General features: G+C 44.1%; 1 protein-coding gene across 1 annotated transcript in view; it reads left to right on the top strand.

Moving 5' to 3' along the window:
• RAB31 (RAB31, member RAS oncogene family) overlaps positions 1 to 11694 on the top strand; it is a 127577-nt gene extending 115883 nt beyond the window's left edge. The window contains exon 7 of the mRNA XM_004742704.3: positions 8182 to 11694. Coding sequence (XP_004742761.1) covers positions 8182 to 8279 — 98 coding nt within the window. The 3' untranslated portion in view covers positions 8280 to 11694. The remainder of the gene's footprint in view (positions 1 to 8181) is intronic.
• Positions 11695 to 16138: the final 4444 nt, after the last annotated feature.

Below are 16138 nucleotides of genomic sequence, written 5' to 3'. Positions count from 1 at the left end.
AGGCCTGGTACCTCTTCATACATGTGTTTAATAAACACATCCTGTACTCATCTGTGGGTCAGGTGCCTTGCTAGACACCGAGGACACCAAGATGAACAAAGCTGGCCGTCAAGGCCGGAGACAGCCTATCGGCACAGAGTAGACTGTACATGTATAATTACACATTGTTATAAATGCTTTGAAGCAAAAGAACAGGACCATGGGGATAGTGACAGGTGGGGGGATGTCGCTCCCCAGGCAGGGCGCTGTTGCTCTCATGCAGAAGGAGGGAGGGTGGGATGGGGTGGAGGAACGTGGACGTGAATTTCAGAAATCTTTTGGAAGTGGAATCAGGAACACGGGAAACAGGCAGGGCGTGGGGACCGAGGGAGAAAGTGGTACAAGCCAATCCTCGTTCTCTAGGTCCCCTTTCCTGGCTCATGAAGCCTATCTTGGGGCTGCATCTGAAGGGAACCTACCAGACTGCATTCTGGAGCGTGAGAAGCACAGGTTTGGGTTTGTGGATTTTAATTTTCCAACTTAAATACCGTTTGGGTTTTTTTTAAAAAACCTCTCCCTAAGAGCAAAAAGAAATGGAGCTCCAGGCTTACCAGAAAAAAGTCTGTTTTGGGGTGGGACCTCTGCCAGACAGCTGTGCTTTTGTTCCAGTTAATTTGAATGCTGACTATGGAGAAGAGAACACAGGGCTTTCTTCTGAAAATCACATCTGGAGACACTGTGGACATTAAACTAGGTTTTTTTGTTTGTTGGTAGTTTGGGAACAAGGTGAGAGATATTTTTTCAAGTGAGTATAATTAGGTACAAGCGTATTGGTTTGGAAAAATTAGACTAGAGTGTTCCTACGACAGGCAGAAAGTTATGACTTGTGGGCAGGGATCAGCTCTTGTTTTATAATTCTTTGCACAGTGTTAGCTTTGTTAAGTGCCCTGGATTTTGACAATTCTCCAGTAGTTACTTTTTGTTTGGAGAAGATTTAGAAACAAAACGAAGTGTTTGCAAATTTTATAGTAGTGCAGTTAGCTGTCAAATGAAAGTAGGTTTAGCTAAGCCACCAAGGGACAGGAAGGACAAAGACAAAGCCTGTCTACTTTCTGACACTGAGAAAGTTAATTTAGGGACTACAATAAAAAGGATGTCCATGAAATAATGTCATTTTCAGAATAGGTACAAGTGGGATATCAAAAGCCCTAAACCTGCGTATCTTTTATCCCAATGATTCCAAAGCAGAAATTGATCAGGTGTGCAAAATGTAGCAGGAATGTTTAGCACACAGCACAGCTCTCATTCTGTCCCATTGTTGCAATTGCTTAAAGGTTTATTAACTCATTCTGTGCACCATTTTTTGCTGAGAAATAAGCACTGTTATCATCCCTATTTTACATAAGGGGAAGCTGAGGCATGAAGAGGTTTGTCTAGGTCACAGAGCTGGTAAGTGAGTAGCCTGTATTAGAAGCCTGGCAGGACGCTCTGGAATTTCTAGTCTGTCTCACTGCCCATTGCCTATGGCAGCTTATGGTAACGTTATTCATGATAGTAAAAACAAAAAACAAACAAACAAACAAACAAAAAAAAAACAAGAAAAAAACAGGAAATGACTTAATGGTCCAAAAGTTGGGAAATGGTTTTTTTAAAAAGCCATGCTCTCACCACTATAAACTAGTGTTTAAAAACAATGATGTAAATCTGTATTCCTGACGTGGAAAGGTAAATGGCTGACTGTGAAACAGGAGTTACGGACTGGTTTGTAGAGTATCTTGATTTTGTAAAAATATGCACCATATAAGATATATATTGGTAAATAATACATTCTTCTGGGCGAAGGTTGGAAGGATACATAATACACTTAGAATGTTAACAGTGGTTGTTTCGTGGTGGTGAAGTTCCAGGGAACTAAAAGACAAAAACAGGCTTTATTTTGGAAAATTTTAAAAATGCACACCAGTAAACCAAATAACCCAGTGAACCAGCACGCACACATAACCAGGCTGTTTCATCTCTACGCCGCACTCCCCCTCACCCCCCATCAGAATCATTTTGAAGGGAATTCCAGACATGATTTCATCTGTAAATGTTTTCAGAGTGTAGCTTTTTTACATTATATGTTAATAAAATACAACCCAATTAAAAAAGAATGTAATGGTTTTTATGTAGCAACAATTTCATTATTACTTTAGTAATGATAATGCTGTTATCCTATCAATATCACCAAATAGTCAGTGTTCAAATTTCTAAATGTCTCGTTTGCCCTAAATGGTTTCTCTGTTTGCATTTTACCGTTTGAATCAGGATGCAAATGAATTCCACACACAGTGATCAGTGGATACGTCTCTTAAGCCTCTCGTAAGCCAGAGAGTCCATCTCCATCTTGCTCCCTTTGTTCCCTCACGTAATTTCTTTATTCAAGAAATGAGATCAGTCCGTTGCCTAAAACAGTATGGACTTTGCTGGGTGGGTTCCCGGGTTGCTCAGTAGTATTCCATTGCATAAGGAAAAATGTGTTAATTCGTTCACTTAACATTTGGGGTGTTTTCAGCTTTTGGCAATTATAAGTAAGTTTGCTGTGAACATTCACATACGAGTCTGTGTGGATAACTACCTCGGCGTGGAATGGCTGGCTTATCTACTCGGTAATGTTTAACGTTTTAAGGGACTGCAAATAGTTTTCCAAAGTGTTTTCAGCATTTTATATTGCTGTCACAAATGTGGGAGAGCTCGTCAACACTTGTTTTGGTCAGTTGATAAAATTGCAGTCATTCAGATGGGGTTTTGGTGGTATCTCCTTATAATTTTTAATGTTCATCTTCCTGGTGACTAATGATGTCTGCTTTTCTATATGCTTATGTGCAATTCCTGTGTCTCTTTGGTGAAATGTTGTTTCAAATTTTGCCTGTTTCGTGTTGAGTTGTTTGCTTTCATATTACCAAATTTTTTATATATTCTGGATACATGTGTTTTTATCAGATATTTGGTTTTTTTTCGAGTATTTTCTCTCCGGCTGTGACTTGCCTTTTCATTTTCTTGACAATGTCTTTTGAAGAGCAGAAGTTCTTAATTTTGATGAAATCTGTCTTGTTAGATTTTCCCCTTGTGGCAAGTGTTTTTTTGTGTCTTATAATTTTTAAATGTTAAAATAGAAAAATGAAAGGGACATATCCATTCAAGGGAATATTATACAACAATAAAAAGAAATGAGCTATCAGGCCATGAAAGGACATGGTATAACGTTAAATGTGTATTGCTAAGTGAAAGAAGCCAATCAAAAAAGACTATGTTACATTATATGATCCCAACTATGAGACATTCTAGAAAAGGCAAACTTAGAGGGACGGTGGAAAAGTCAGTGGTCACCAGAGGCTCATCGTAGGAAGGAGGGAGGGATGAATCGGGGAGCACAGAGGATTTTTAGGGCAGTGAAACTCTTCTGTATGGTGTTGTAATGGAGGATGCCTAATATTATACATTTTATCAAAATCCAAACGATATACAACACCCAAGAATGAGCCCTAATATAAACTAAGGACTTCTGTTCATAATAATCGATGATGGCTTATCACTCGTAATGAATCTTCCACAGCTGTGCTAGTCATTAAAACAGGGGATGTTGGGGATGAGGATATTAGGAGCTCTCTGTACTTTGTGCTCAACTTTTTCTGTAAACCTACAACTGCTCCGTAAATAGATAAATAAATAAAGCCTATTCATTTAAAAAGAAAAATGAAAGAGATGCCCTTGAACAGTAAGGTTTAGTAATGATTTTAGAGTAACTTGAGCCCGTCCATATTGAAGACCTCTGGCATTTGGGACTAACAGCCCGTGGTGACCTCCCCATTCTTTCCTCTCCGTGGGCATCACCATGCCTTCAGCAACCTAGGCTTTGATCTTTGCTTTTCTTTGTCCCTCTCTTTGCTTTATCTGTCTTTCTGTCAGGTGTCTTCCATAGTCCTTCCCATCTTTGTTTTCTGCTTCTCTTCCTGGCGTCCAGATCAAGGCTTTCCTTGTCCCTGATGGACTTCCTGCAGGCCTTGTAGCATCATTCATTCTGTGTCTCCTAAGCCATTCTGGTCCCAAAAGGAATGCTAGCTCATTTCTCAGGTCTAGACTCTAATGTTCAAGGTCATCTACTAATTCCAGTATTATCTCCTCTACAGCAGCGAAAGGACAGTTCAGGGAATGACTCAAGTGGCATGCCCGGCCTCCTGTCCCCACTCCTGTTCTGTACTCTAAGGGCAGTGTTCCCTGATTGTGAGCCACTGCCGTGTTCCACAGAAAACCTCCCCTACCCGCAAATGAAGAAGCTTAAAGGCCATTATCAGGAGTAAATACTGCCAAGTCCTATTGGTCAGTTTACTAATTGGGATGGTTCAGAAAATTGGGATCAAGAAATAAAGTTACACAGTAACTACCACCCTTCTGATGCCCAACGGAAGGTAGCTGAGCCGAGTAAATCCAGACCTGCAGGGAAAGGGGAGAGGAGTCCGAATAGTAGAAATCTCAGGGAGGCCTCCAGGCTCACACAGGGAATGGCCCATCCTCCACACAAGGAAAAAGAACAGCTGCAGCCAAGCTCGCTGTTTTATTTTTGTTGTGTGGAAGCACGACAGCCCTCGGTCCAGAGCCATGATCAAATTTATAGGCTTGGAATTTTTTTTTTCACATATTGCATTCCCAAGGCATCATTTATAAAACCTGCTTTTTCTCAAGGCTGTCAACTTTGAGGAAAACTGAATTTCAAAAAAAAAGTCCTTTAACTTTTCCCAAGCAGAATCTTACACAATCCCAACCTTATTAAAATAAACACCCTAACCTTGGATTTCGACCCCAGGATGACTTGTTATGGAGATTGTGTACTCAAGGGATAGTTTGTAAGAGTAGAAACCTGCAGAAAATAATGCCCAGAGCCTTTCAGATGTTTGTGTGTGTGTGTGTGTGTATTTGTCCTATTCTGTGCCTCTGTAATTAATACAGATTCAATTGTGTGATCGCCTTAGTACAAAACGCCTTGGCCATTTTCCAGAACCATTCCTTTGTCTAAGTACACTTAACCTCTCTGTGAGTTCCAAATAACTCAGATCACAAGATCAGGGCTTGTTGTGTTTTCACAGCACTGTTGGCTTCCTTCTGGTTTAAAGGTGCTTGCCTCATTATTACGACCGGCCTTCCTCCACCTCTGCCTTAAAGTGGAAGAGTTTCCTTTCTCCTCACTTTGAAGTGGGGATCCCAGGTTGTGCTTTGTAGAAGAGTAGGATGGGTCCCCATCCTAGTACCTGAACCCTTGTCCCCAGGCAAACTCCACTTGAGACACTCCCAGGACCTGTTCATCATTGATGATTCCTTCCATCTTGGTGAGAGCTGCAGATGATATGGCAAAGTGGCTGTCTGGTGACTTTCTCATAGTCTTTTTATCAGTGAGGAAAGGCCATCTTAGAGATACTGAGTAGCGTGTCCAAGTTCACTAAACTGCAACACTGATTCTCAGATCTCAGAACCCTTGTACTAGAGGAGAAAAACAAAGTCTAAAGAAACTGCTGTAACTCCCTCTTTGAGAAACACATTGTTCTAATAAGTGAGATTTTGAATATTCTGAAGAGAAACAGGACTGATCTGGTGTCACCAAGAAGCCAGATTTGAAAACTGATTCAAAAACACGGCTAACAGTTTAAAACAAATAAGAAAGGAGTCTTCGCGAGGCCTGACTTGGGTCTACTGGATCTTGCAACCTAAATATGGTATTCCTTATTGTCCACAGAGGAGATACATGGGAGGCTGGAAAGAGGGAAGAGACCGCACGGCAAGGAGGGTTGCTGACATTCCCATTGTGCTTTCCATGTCCTCTTGATTTCTAGATTTTCACTTGACCTTTGTGACTTCAGTGTGTATTGTATGCAGAAGCATTTGGTGTATTTGGCATACGTTTCCTAGGAAAGATCTTACCACATGAAGCATGGAGAATGAGTCACAGATAAGAGGGAGAAAGGCATAATGTTCTTCCACAAACTCTTTTTTTAAAAATTTTATTTATTTATTTTTTGAGAGAGAGGGTGCGCACAAGCAGGTGGAGTGGCAGAGCGGAAGGGAGAAGCAGGCTTTCCGCTGAGCAGGGAGCCTGACGTGGGGCTCCATCCCAGAATCCTGGGATCATGACCTGAGCCAAAGGAAGATGCTTAACTGACTGAGCCACCCAGGCACCCCACTCTTTGGCTAACTCTAGAGCTAACACCACAATAAGAGCACAAAGTGGATGTTAGTATAGGATGTTGATTTTGAAATTGTCAAAACTACCTATCAGTGGACAGTACTTGTCTTTGTTAACTAGGGCCACATCAGAATTATAATTTTGTCCCAGAGCATTTCGGAGGCAAAAGCCAAAGACCCTGTTGGAGCAGCTAACACAGTCAGGAGACACCTGAGGTCTTACAGATTTAAATACTGATATAGTGTTACACCGTCATCCCTCCAAAACACAGCCCCTGCTCTGGAGGAGTAAGTAAAACTCGATTGGCAAGATGAAACCTAAATAAATCAGCACTGGTAGTCATTCCAAGCTCCCCTCTCTATTCATTGCTTAAGATTGACAAGAAGAGGCATTTTGTTTACTTCCTTTTAATTATGACTAATAAAAAAAATGCAGCATGTCCAAAAGAGGAAAGTACCTGTACTTCCGTTCTCATTTGATTCTGGGTCAGGACTGAACTGCTTTGAGAACGATGAGTGACAGCTCTGCTTAGCTTTTCACTTCCCAATAGTGGCCCGAATAGTGGCTTCAGAAATTGTTATAACCCTCTCATCTGCTTTATCATCAAATGAAGAGCTCTACCATTAATTTTGGATTTTGGGTAATCGCCAATGACCTTAACCTCTATGCCTGAGCTTTGATGAGTTCCTATGGCACCCAAGGTACACAGTGTACCATACCTTTGTCATTAACTATTTCTGCCCCTGGGGAAGATGTACCTCTCCCGGGATGATTTGACTATTGGTATAGTCTGGTGGTAACCTCCACCTGCACTGAAGGTCTTTGTTTTTGGAACTAATTTCCCTTCCATTTCTAATGACTGGTTACTTAGTAAACTGATACACCGATGAGCTGATTTTAACAACCTTTATATTAGAGCCAGTGTTGCATGTCTTTTTATGGGGGGTAGAAATGCAGCAGAGAGAGCAGACATGGTCCAGTGGGAAGGACATGGGCTTTGGGATCCATCAGAAAATCAAGATAATCCAAGAACCACGGGTGCCATTTTGCTGTGGACATGACCTACAGGCTATGACCTGAGCTCTCTGAGACTTAGTCAAATGACGACAGCAGAAACCATCACACCGACCTCACAGCCTTATGTGAAGAGAGTGCCCGGGAACATCTTTGAAAACTGTGAGGTCCTAAACACATATTCGTTACTTCCAGATCCCACTGCCTTTTCCAAAGAAAGCTTTTTTTGAGATAAAACTCACCTACTGTCCATTTCATCCATTTGAAGTGTCCAATTCCATGGTTTTTAGTACATTTACAGAGCTGTTCATCAACACAGTTTTAGAATATCTCTATCATCTCAGAAACCATGTACCTTTTAGCTCCCCCTTCTCTACCCCGTAGGCTTGCCTTCTTAATTTGTACTTTGTGTTTATTTACGGAGACTCTAGGACAATTTTTTAAATTACATTAAAAAAAAAATAAGCTGACTCGTGCACGGCAGGATGGGGAATGAGGAGCTACTTGTTCACAAATGGTATTACTGGGAAGATTATAGCTTTATTTGAAGAAGCAGAAAGATGAGTCCTCATGGTTACCACGGAAGCCCTGAGGCCATGAAGCAGCTCACGGCACTGGTAGCACCAGTGCCAACCCTTGGGAGGTAGTATCTGGACTGATGCTGATGAACAAAAGGTGGGTGGGGACTTCCCCTTTACTTAGGAGCGTGAGGTTCCAAATCCAGAGAAATTCGTGGTCAGGAAGCTGCTTTTACTTTACCTTCACTTTCCAAACAGAAGCTTGACTTCAGGCCTCAGAGCAAGGCAGGAAGGAGGGATGGTGGGAGGGAAGGATGAGGGAAAAGAGCCATTCCTGGCCCCTCCCACTTCCTGTATCACCCAGACTTTCAGTGGAGGTGTTGAAGCAGGGTGACAGTCTATATGTGGTGTCGACTGGAAAAAAGGAAATCAATACTGGCCTCCTCTTTGTTCCAGGTCGCCAGATCCCACCCTTGGACCCCCATGAGAATGGAAACAACGGAGCAATCAAACTTGGGAAGCAAACCACGCAAGCCGGCCGGCGGTGCTGCTGACCCAGGGGCCATGGTCCGCTGTACTTGAAGAAGCCAGAGTCGACCTCCCATTCTCAGCGGCCTGGCACCCCACGTAGGGAGAAGAGAGATGCTGGCTTGGCATCCTGGAAGACCTGCCACGATGGGGCAGGGAATGTCCCTGGAAAAGGCTTTTAGAACACTCCAGAAAAATCTGCCATACTGTCACAAAATGGCCTTTGGTACATGAAATGCACATGAGAGGGAACAGATGTTAGGTAATAAGTATAGTTGAGTTTTTTGTTGTTGTTACAAACCTTAAGCTACTTTTCAATTTGTAGAGCAGTCTCACTGGCTTATCTGTGTGTGGGATTCTGAGGTGGCCTTTCCCTCTGACTTCCTGGGTTCCTCAGCCCAGTTCTGGCAAATTACCCGGTGCCACTGCCTCTGTTACCTGGCCAGCCTTCACTGAAAGGGTCATTTCATTTCATTTACTTTTCAGTGGAGTGTAATTGAATCATCACTCAAGCTAGACACTTGAGCCATTATGAAAAGCAGAGAAAGATGTATTAGAAACTGTTGTCTACATCTTTGACTTCTACTTGATGCCTGTTTTTCTACATTTTGGTCATATATAAACAAACAAACCAGATCTGACTAAAATATTTCATGCAATTTGGGGCTTGGGAGGCCCAGTTTGAAAGAGTCATTTGAGTAGTTACTGTATAAATGGTGACAGATGTAGGGTATAAATATTTTTCCAGAAACTGCCTGGGATACATCATCTCCAGAGTTATAAATTCCCACTCTCTTACAGAAGGTTAATTCACAGAGTAGGGTTTTACTAAGACAGTATGTCATGGTGTCATATCTAGGGGCAAAATTAACCGGAGGGTGTATGAATCTAAATCATAGGGCAAACTTCTAATATTATCCATCAGTAGGTTACAGGAAAACCAGCCGGAAGAAGCAATGGCACCTTAAGATTCGAGACACCCCCATCCCACCCCCACCCCTGGCAAATTGCAAAACTGAAGAGAGTGTTTTAGAAGATGCCAAGCTTGGGCAGCTGGCGTTAGGGCTCACCAGAGGTCCAACCCTGGAATGCCTGTTAGCTGCATGTAGACTTCCAGAAAACCTTCCGTTCTAGATTCCCCATCTGCTCAATTAATTAAAGGTGTCTGAATCTAATGGAAGGAAAATGAAAGAACACACAGAAGGGGATAAAAGCTATTTCCACTAGAAATCCAAATCTTATTACCACTCTAACTTCCGTAAATACCTGGGATCAAAATGCAGTTGGTTTCCTAGTAGGGCTTATACTGGGGGGAAATTCCTAAAGGATATTTGGATCTGTGCCTCCTGTGAGGACTAGGAAACTATCAAGACTGGCTGGTCTCAGGAATGGTTAATCAGGCAGTGTGGGAACAGGGCCAGATGGTACCTTTTTTGCTAGGAACATTCAAGGCCCAGCAAACATTAATAGAAAACTTTTAACACAAAAGCCTGGGAAGAGATGGTGAGCCGACAAAAGACCTCAAGACCCCAGTAACTCAGTGTGATTCTCTCGAGGCTGTGCCCACCCTGCCCTTGATGGGTAGGAACACTGAGATGGCTATCAAGGAAAAGCTGGGGTCTTTGAGAGAGTCACAGCCAAGTTGACCCTCATTTATGGGGACTGCGATCAAGAAAACAGGTGGAAATCACAGATTTAGGGATTGTTCTTTTCTTTCTAGAAAAATTCAAGAGTATGTTGTCAATCGGATATCTCCACTGCTCCACTCAGCTTGCTAGAATAGTCTGACAATCGTAGGATGTGCGGGCCAGAAACACTTATTTTTGGTTCAAGAGTGCCTCTTAGCTCTTTAAGACACTCAAAAACTCGAACAAGTGGCATTTGGAAAGTCTTGGCAGAGTCTTTTCCGGGCTTTTTAGGGTTCTCCCCACATTGTCAACTTCACTAGCAGCCAGCATGATGCTGCTTATAGGCCAAGGGATGATCATGCCTCTTCTGAAAGTTAAAAAATTGGGGCTGCAAATAGAATGACCTCTTTGCGAGGGACATGAAGCCTCATTGTGGAAGCTTTCCTCACCCGGCTGTCCCTGAGAACCTGGGCCTCTCTCTAGATAGCCACTCAGGATGCCCAGCTAGGGCAGGCCACGTCCCCGCAAGGTTCCCAGCCCTGGGCGGGGTCCTTAGTGACTGCATCTTGCCTGCAAGAGCTGATACTAATCACATGTTGGGAGCAACCTGCGAATAAGCCCGAGGTCTTATTTCAGGATCTCATTGAGGCTGTGAAACACTCTTTTACCTTTCCATACTGCCTTAACTCTTCCAGCCAGTCAGATGACAATATGTTTATAATCACTACTCAGAGCAACTGGGGAAAAGAGAACACAGCACTTGGGCACACATGCATTCATAGAAACGTGGAGTCTCCTCTTCAGATAGACGCTTCGGTCTCATCTGCAAGGAAGCTTCCTTCCTTCCTTTATATTGCCTTGCAGTTACCTCCTGGCTGTTCTGATCGTTGTTGAACTCCAACCACATAATACCACATAAAGGCCTGGAAATGACTGTTGCTCCAGAATGTCAAGTAGTTTCATGTGATGTAAATCCTTCCCATCATTTTCCAACCTTTGCTTTTTTGCCCCTCCGTTCTCTTTCTTTCCACGCACGTGTATATGTGTAAATAGGATTTTGTATTTGTGACACCGACATGTAATGCATTTCACTGGCTGAGCCTAGCTCATGCCTATGTGATGTGCAGCGTAGGCCTGGGTTCTCCTGGGGGTCATTTCCCCGTGGGAACCCCTACGGTGGCGCTGGAGTCACACGCACGCATTTTAGGTCGGTACGTAATTGACTTGCCATTTTATACTTGAAATGGTACATTAGGGTGCTGAGATGACATTACCTTGCAGACTATAGAAGGTTGAAGACCTGAAACTATTTCAGCCAACGGAAGGGCTGTGCCCCAAGGAGAACTGAATTCATGGGCCGAGGGAGGTTTGGATGATGGGAACAATTCCTTTGCGGTCAAGGACTATGGCGTATGAGGGCTGAAGCCGAGCTCCTCTTATGGGACTCCACTCGCTGCAATGCTCGCAGCCAGCTGAATTTCAAGCTAGCTTAGAAACTAAAGGGCTCTGAGCTGTATTCAGATCCATTCAGCATCAAGTCTACTTTTTCAGCCATCCTTGTTGAAAGCAGACCCAGGGATCCAATGTCCGTGCTTTGTCACGAAAACCGTTCCTTTCTCTCATGTTTCTATAAAGGGCTTCTGGCTGGGCTGGACCCAGTTCTCACGTATAGAAGACGCTGCTGCAGACAATTAGGACCTTTCCACCTTGTATTCTATAGCAAGGCGCTGCCCTCAACATCACCCCATTGTGTATGTTATTTGGGGTTTAACACACACTGATTTGTACTAATAAATATTGTAAGTTTCACCAAGTTGGTCTTTTTCTTATAATGTTCAGAGGATCATTTTTTTTTAAATCACAGTTACTCAGAATAAAGCAAGGTGATCCCCCAGAGATATTTATACATACGGACTACATACAGAGATACGTGTGGGGCTGTTCCCTGGCGCTGTTTGCAAAAGCAAAATGCCTTCCCCTAAGGAAATCAGTAATAAAATGTGGCACAGCCACATGATGAAAACCATAAGGTAATTAAAACGAATGCAGGATCTCTCGTGCACCACCGACGTATCTCAAAACACGCAGGGGTACATACTGCCCCACTCTCAAGGGAGCTACTCTCCTAGTGGCCTGTGTGAATGGAACCTCAGGAGCTATGCAGTGCACAGCCTGAGCAACAGAGCTGTGGCCTGAATGAGCGAATAAAACAAGTTGAAGAAGTACAGAAGCACACACATTTACACAAAAACAATCATGTATGTTGTTGAACGTGAGTGTGTAAAAGGTGGAATTAGAAGGCAAAACATCAACTTCCATGATAGCGCTCACCTCTGGGGAGGCCGAGGCAGCAGCAAGTAGACAGGATCAGGGAGGGGAACAATGGGCATTTAACCGGCAGTGATTGGTATTTATTTCATGATTTAAAAATCTGAAGCCAACATGACAAAATGAGAGCATTTGATAATTTCAAGGTATATGCTTTATTAGTCAGTGCATTTTGCCATATTAAGTTATTTCAAAGAAAGGAGACAACGGAAACAAGCGATGAAGGATGAAGCTGACATCGTAAATGTGCTAGAAAGAATTCAGAAGTGTAGTTGCCAGCTTCATGCTCTCAGTAAATTTTACCAGGCTGACTTGGCGCACCCTTTCGTCATCTCTGCTACTCCCGCCTGCCCACTGACACGCGCAGACTTTCTCTCACACACCTGTGCGTCTGGTACTTCTGTGCATACTTGATGCATAGATGGACCTGGAAGAGTGTGTAGAGGGAGGAAGGCAGGGCCTCGTGTTCTCAGCATTCTAGTCACGCCCGTGCTGACAAGGCACTTGCAGTACATAATCAAACAAGAAACAAAATGAAAAACATCCTCTCCAAGAGACCCGGTATTCCGATTTTGTGAGAACACAAGCCTTTCTTTTGCATCTCCTGGGAAGTGGTAACCTATTTACGGTGAGATGGGGAAATGTTTTAGAACAGCCCAATGGATTGCTGGATTTAGCCAGCCCAGCCTTCCTTGTCAGTAGCATTCTATATAGCTGCTCCAACCTCTCCTCTCTCTCTCTATCCGGCTCCATCCCAGTTGGGGGGTTTATTTTGTAGGACCCAGGGTCTGAGGAGTTGTGCACTGAGGCACCTCACATGTTTTTACAAAACAACTCTGGTTGACTTATGGGCTCTGGAAAAACACAGCAAAAAGCCCAGAGCTTTATTCAGTTTGACCAGTGAGGACTGCCTGTGACTGTTCTAAGTAGTCATTAAACATTTCCTGCTCAGGCAAGTGCTGTCCCAAGAGCTAGGCTTGCCTGTCAGAAGATGCTAACTTCATGAGCATCCGTGTCCAGGAGCGACGTCTCTGAAGTTTCGACAACACAGCCCCGTCTGGTTCCCCTGGCTTCTGGTACACCCGTGAAGCATCCTTTCCTCCATCCCAGTGTTTATGGAGACAACAGACAGAGAATCCCAAGCATTGGTTGGCATACTGAAGATGGGCGCTCTTGTACATGCTGGTCAGAGCGCAAATCCACCATCTTTCTAGAAAGTGGCTTGATAACGTGTATCTGAGACGTTTGAAAAGACTACATCCTGTGACCCATGAATCCCGGTTTTCTATTTGTAGGAATTATTGTGTGTGCTTGTGTGTGTATATATATGGGTATATATGATATGTCATACATATAATACACATACACATTACCTATTACTGAATACATATTCAACCAGAACTTAGTGTCTTAAAACCATGAATACCTGTGTCTTACGGTTTCCAGGGGCAGAATTTGGGAACAGTTTAGCAGGGTGGCTCCGGTGTGAGGTCTTTAACAAGGTGAATTGGGGATGTCGATTGATTGCAGCAACTGAAGACTTGACCGCCTCCCTCACACGGCTCTTGACAGGACGTCCCATTTCCTTGCCCTGGTGGGGGGCTCTCTCCATACCCTGCTCAAGTGACATCATGTCATGGGAGCTGGCTAGCGTGGATTTATTAATTAGTGACACGCACATGCTAAGGTGTTTGTCCCAGTATCATTTATAATAATGAAAGCCTGGGATAATCCAAATGATCTATGATAGGAAGTTAACTAAAAATAAAATAAATAAATTAAATAAAAGATTAAATAAATAAATTATAATAGAACCACAAAATAGAATACCGTAATCATTAAAAATGACAGTATTCAAAATCAGTGGTATTGGCCATAAGGGTCCGAGGTATGAAAATTTACTCAATTCTTTTTTCTGCCATGTCTTCCTTTCTACCCTGAGCCCCCTTTCTGTGTAGTGTGGAAAGCTGGATGTGGTCTCCCAGCTGGTCTGACCTCATCAACTCAGCGGCTTCCATCACTGCAGGCTTTAGTGTACTCTCAGGTTTGAACCTTCCTTTTCTCCCAGGGGGTGGCTGAAGGGGTGACCAGAAGGCATCGAAGCTTCTGGAGGACCGCTGTAGTGTTCCTGGGTCTCATTGCCTGGCCCGCCCAGTGGTCTCTCTCCGTCTCCCTTGTCTTGGGCCTCAGCCCCCTCAAGTCTATTTCTATACCTCATATAAAACTCCTGGGAAGATTATGGATGGGAGCATGAGCTCTTCTGGGATCCTCAGAGATGGGTAGGACAGCAGCCCGGGCTGGAATGGGGGTGCTCTGTCAGCGGAGGTGTTCCTCTATTGTTGGGGTTCCCTGATGACAGCCTGGGGCGGGGTACAGTTCTCAGTCCTCTTTCTGGGAGGCTGGTGGGAGGCTAGTGCTGGGCCCACCTTACCCAGGTCGCGCCTGCATGAGAGCTTCTCAACTTCCCATAGTCCAGTGGCTACGAGTGGGGAGAGGCGGGCCATAAATTCATCCTAGCTTTGTCAGGGCTTGCCTTTTTGAGTTCCAAAATCCCTTGCATACATGCAGACTTCATTGTCCTCACTGGGGTGCCTTTGAGAGTGAAGGGGATGTGGTTACTATCAAGCTGGAACAAGAGGATTAAGTTGCATAGTCTCCGGAACACCAGGACATATGGTCATTCTGGTCCAGCTCTTACCCATGTAGCAAGGTGGAAGGTGGTGTTCGAGAGGTGGGGCGGAAAACTCTGTTCCTGCATAAGTAGCTCATCATAGCTGCCTTGGTAAAGTCAATGATCCATCCATCCATTCAAGAAGCATTTGTTGGGGCTGCCTGGGTGCCTCAGTGAGTTAAGCCTCTGCCTTCAGCTCAGATCATGATTTCAGGGTCCTGGGATTGAGTCCTGCATCGGGCTCTCTGCTAGGCAGGGAGCCTGCTTCCTCCTCTCTCTCTCTCTCTCCCTCTGCTTGCCTCTCTGTCAAATAAACAAAATCTTAAAAAAAAAAAAAGGCAGCAGTGTTGAGGGTCACTATGAGCCAGTGCTGAATGAGCCTTCTGTGCCCCAGCAGATGTATGCAATTTTCAAGCTTACAAAGGATGAAACAAACATAAGGGAAAAGACAAAAGAGCCACGAATGGCAGGAATGAGAAGGAGATGTTCCTTTAGGGGTAGACAGGTCAGCCTGACTGGGAGGGGCCCAGTGATCACATCAGTAGGAATCAGTCCACCTCTCACCCATCATAAGATCCTGAACAAGTTACCTGGTTTCTCTGAGCCTCAGTTTTCACCTGTCAAATGGGGATAGTGCCCACATCACAGGTTTGATGTCAACATTAAGCAAAATTGTTGTATGAGGCGCTTAGCCCGGACAACCTCGGGGCCACAATTATGCCATTGGCTGGACCTTTGCCCTCGATTTGTGATGTGACCTCCTAGTTGCAACTTGCTTATTTTGGTTCCTCTCCTTGGAGGAAGCCAACTCCCCGCTGGGCAAGGAGCTCCATCCCAGCATGCTGAGATCATGACCAGAGCCCAAAGCTAGACTCTGAACGGGTGAACCACCCCCCAGGATGCCTCGTTTTAGCGACTTTCAAATTCATGATCCAGCACATAAACTATAGTCACCGCGTTATACTCTGGACTTACTTCTTTTACAACTGGGATTTTTAGCTTTTGATCTCCTTCTGTCTTCTCCTTTCTCTGCTCTCATTAGAAGCACTGTAAATACAACGCACGAAGGAAAGGAGTTCTACCTTCATTGAATACATGCCATGAGCTAAATACTTCCAAGTTGTATCTCATTTCAGCCATAAAACGAATCTGGTGCAGGGGAGTGGCGGGGGTGGGGTGGTTGCTGCACTGTTGTTCTCCTCTGTGTGGAAGGAACACGGGGCGCTTTGCTGACTCTCAATCTTGTGGTTCCTGGCAA

The sequence above is a fragment of the Mustela putorius genome, unplaced genomic scaffold (genome assembly GCF_011764305.1).
Source record: "Mustela putorius furo isolate JIRA1106 unplaced genomic scaffold, ASM1176430v1.1 tig00003858_pilon_pilon_pilon, whole genome shotgun sequence".
NCBI classification, from domain to species: Eukaryota; Metazoa; Chordata; class Mammalia; order Carnivora; family Mustelidae; genus Mustela; species Mustela putorius.
Note: the sequence above shows the minus strand (reverse complement) of the source record. Positions and strands in the feature narration are given on the sequence as shown.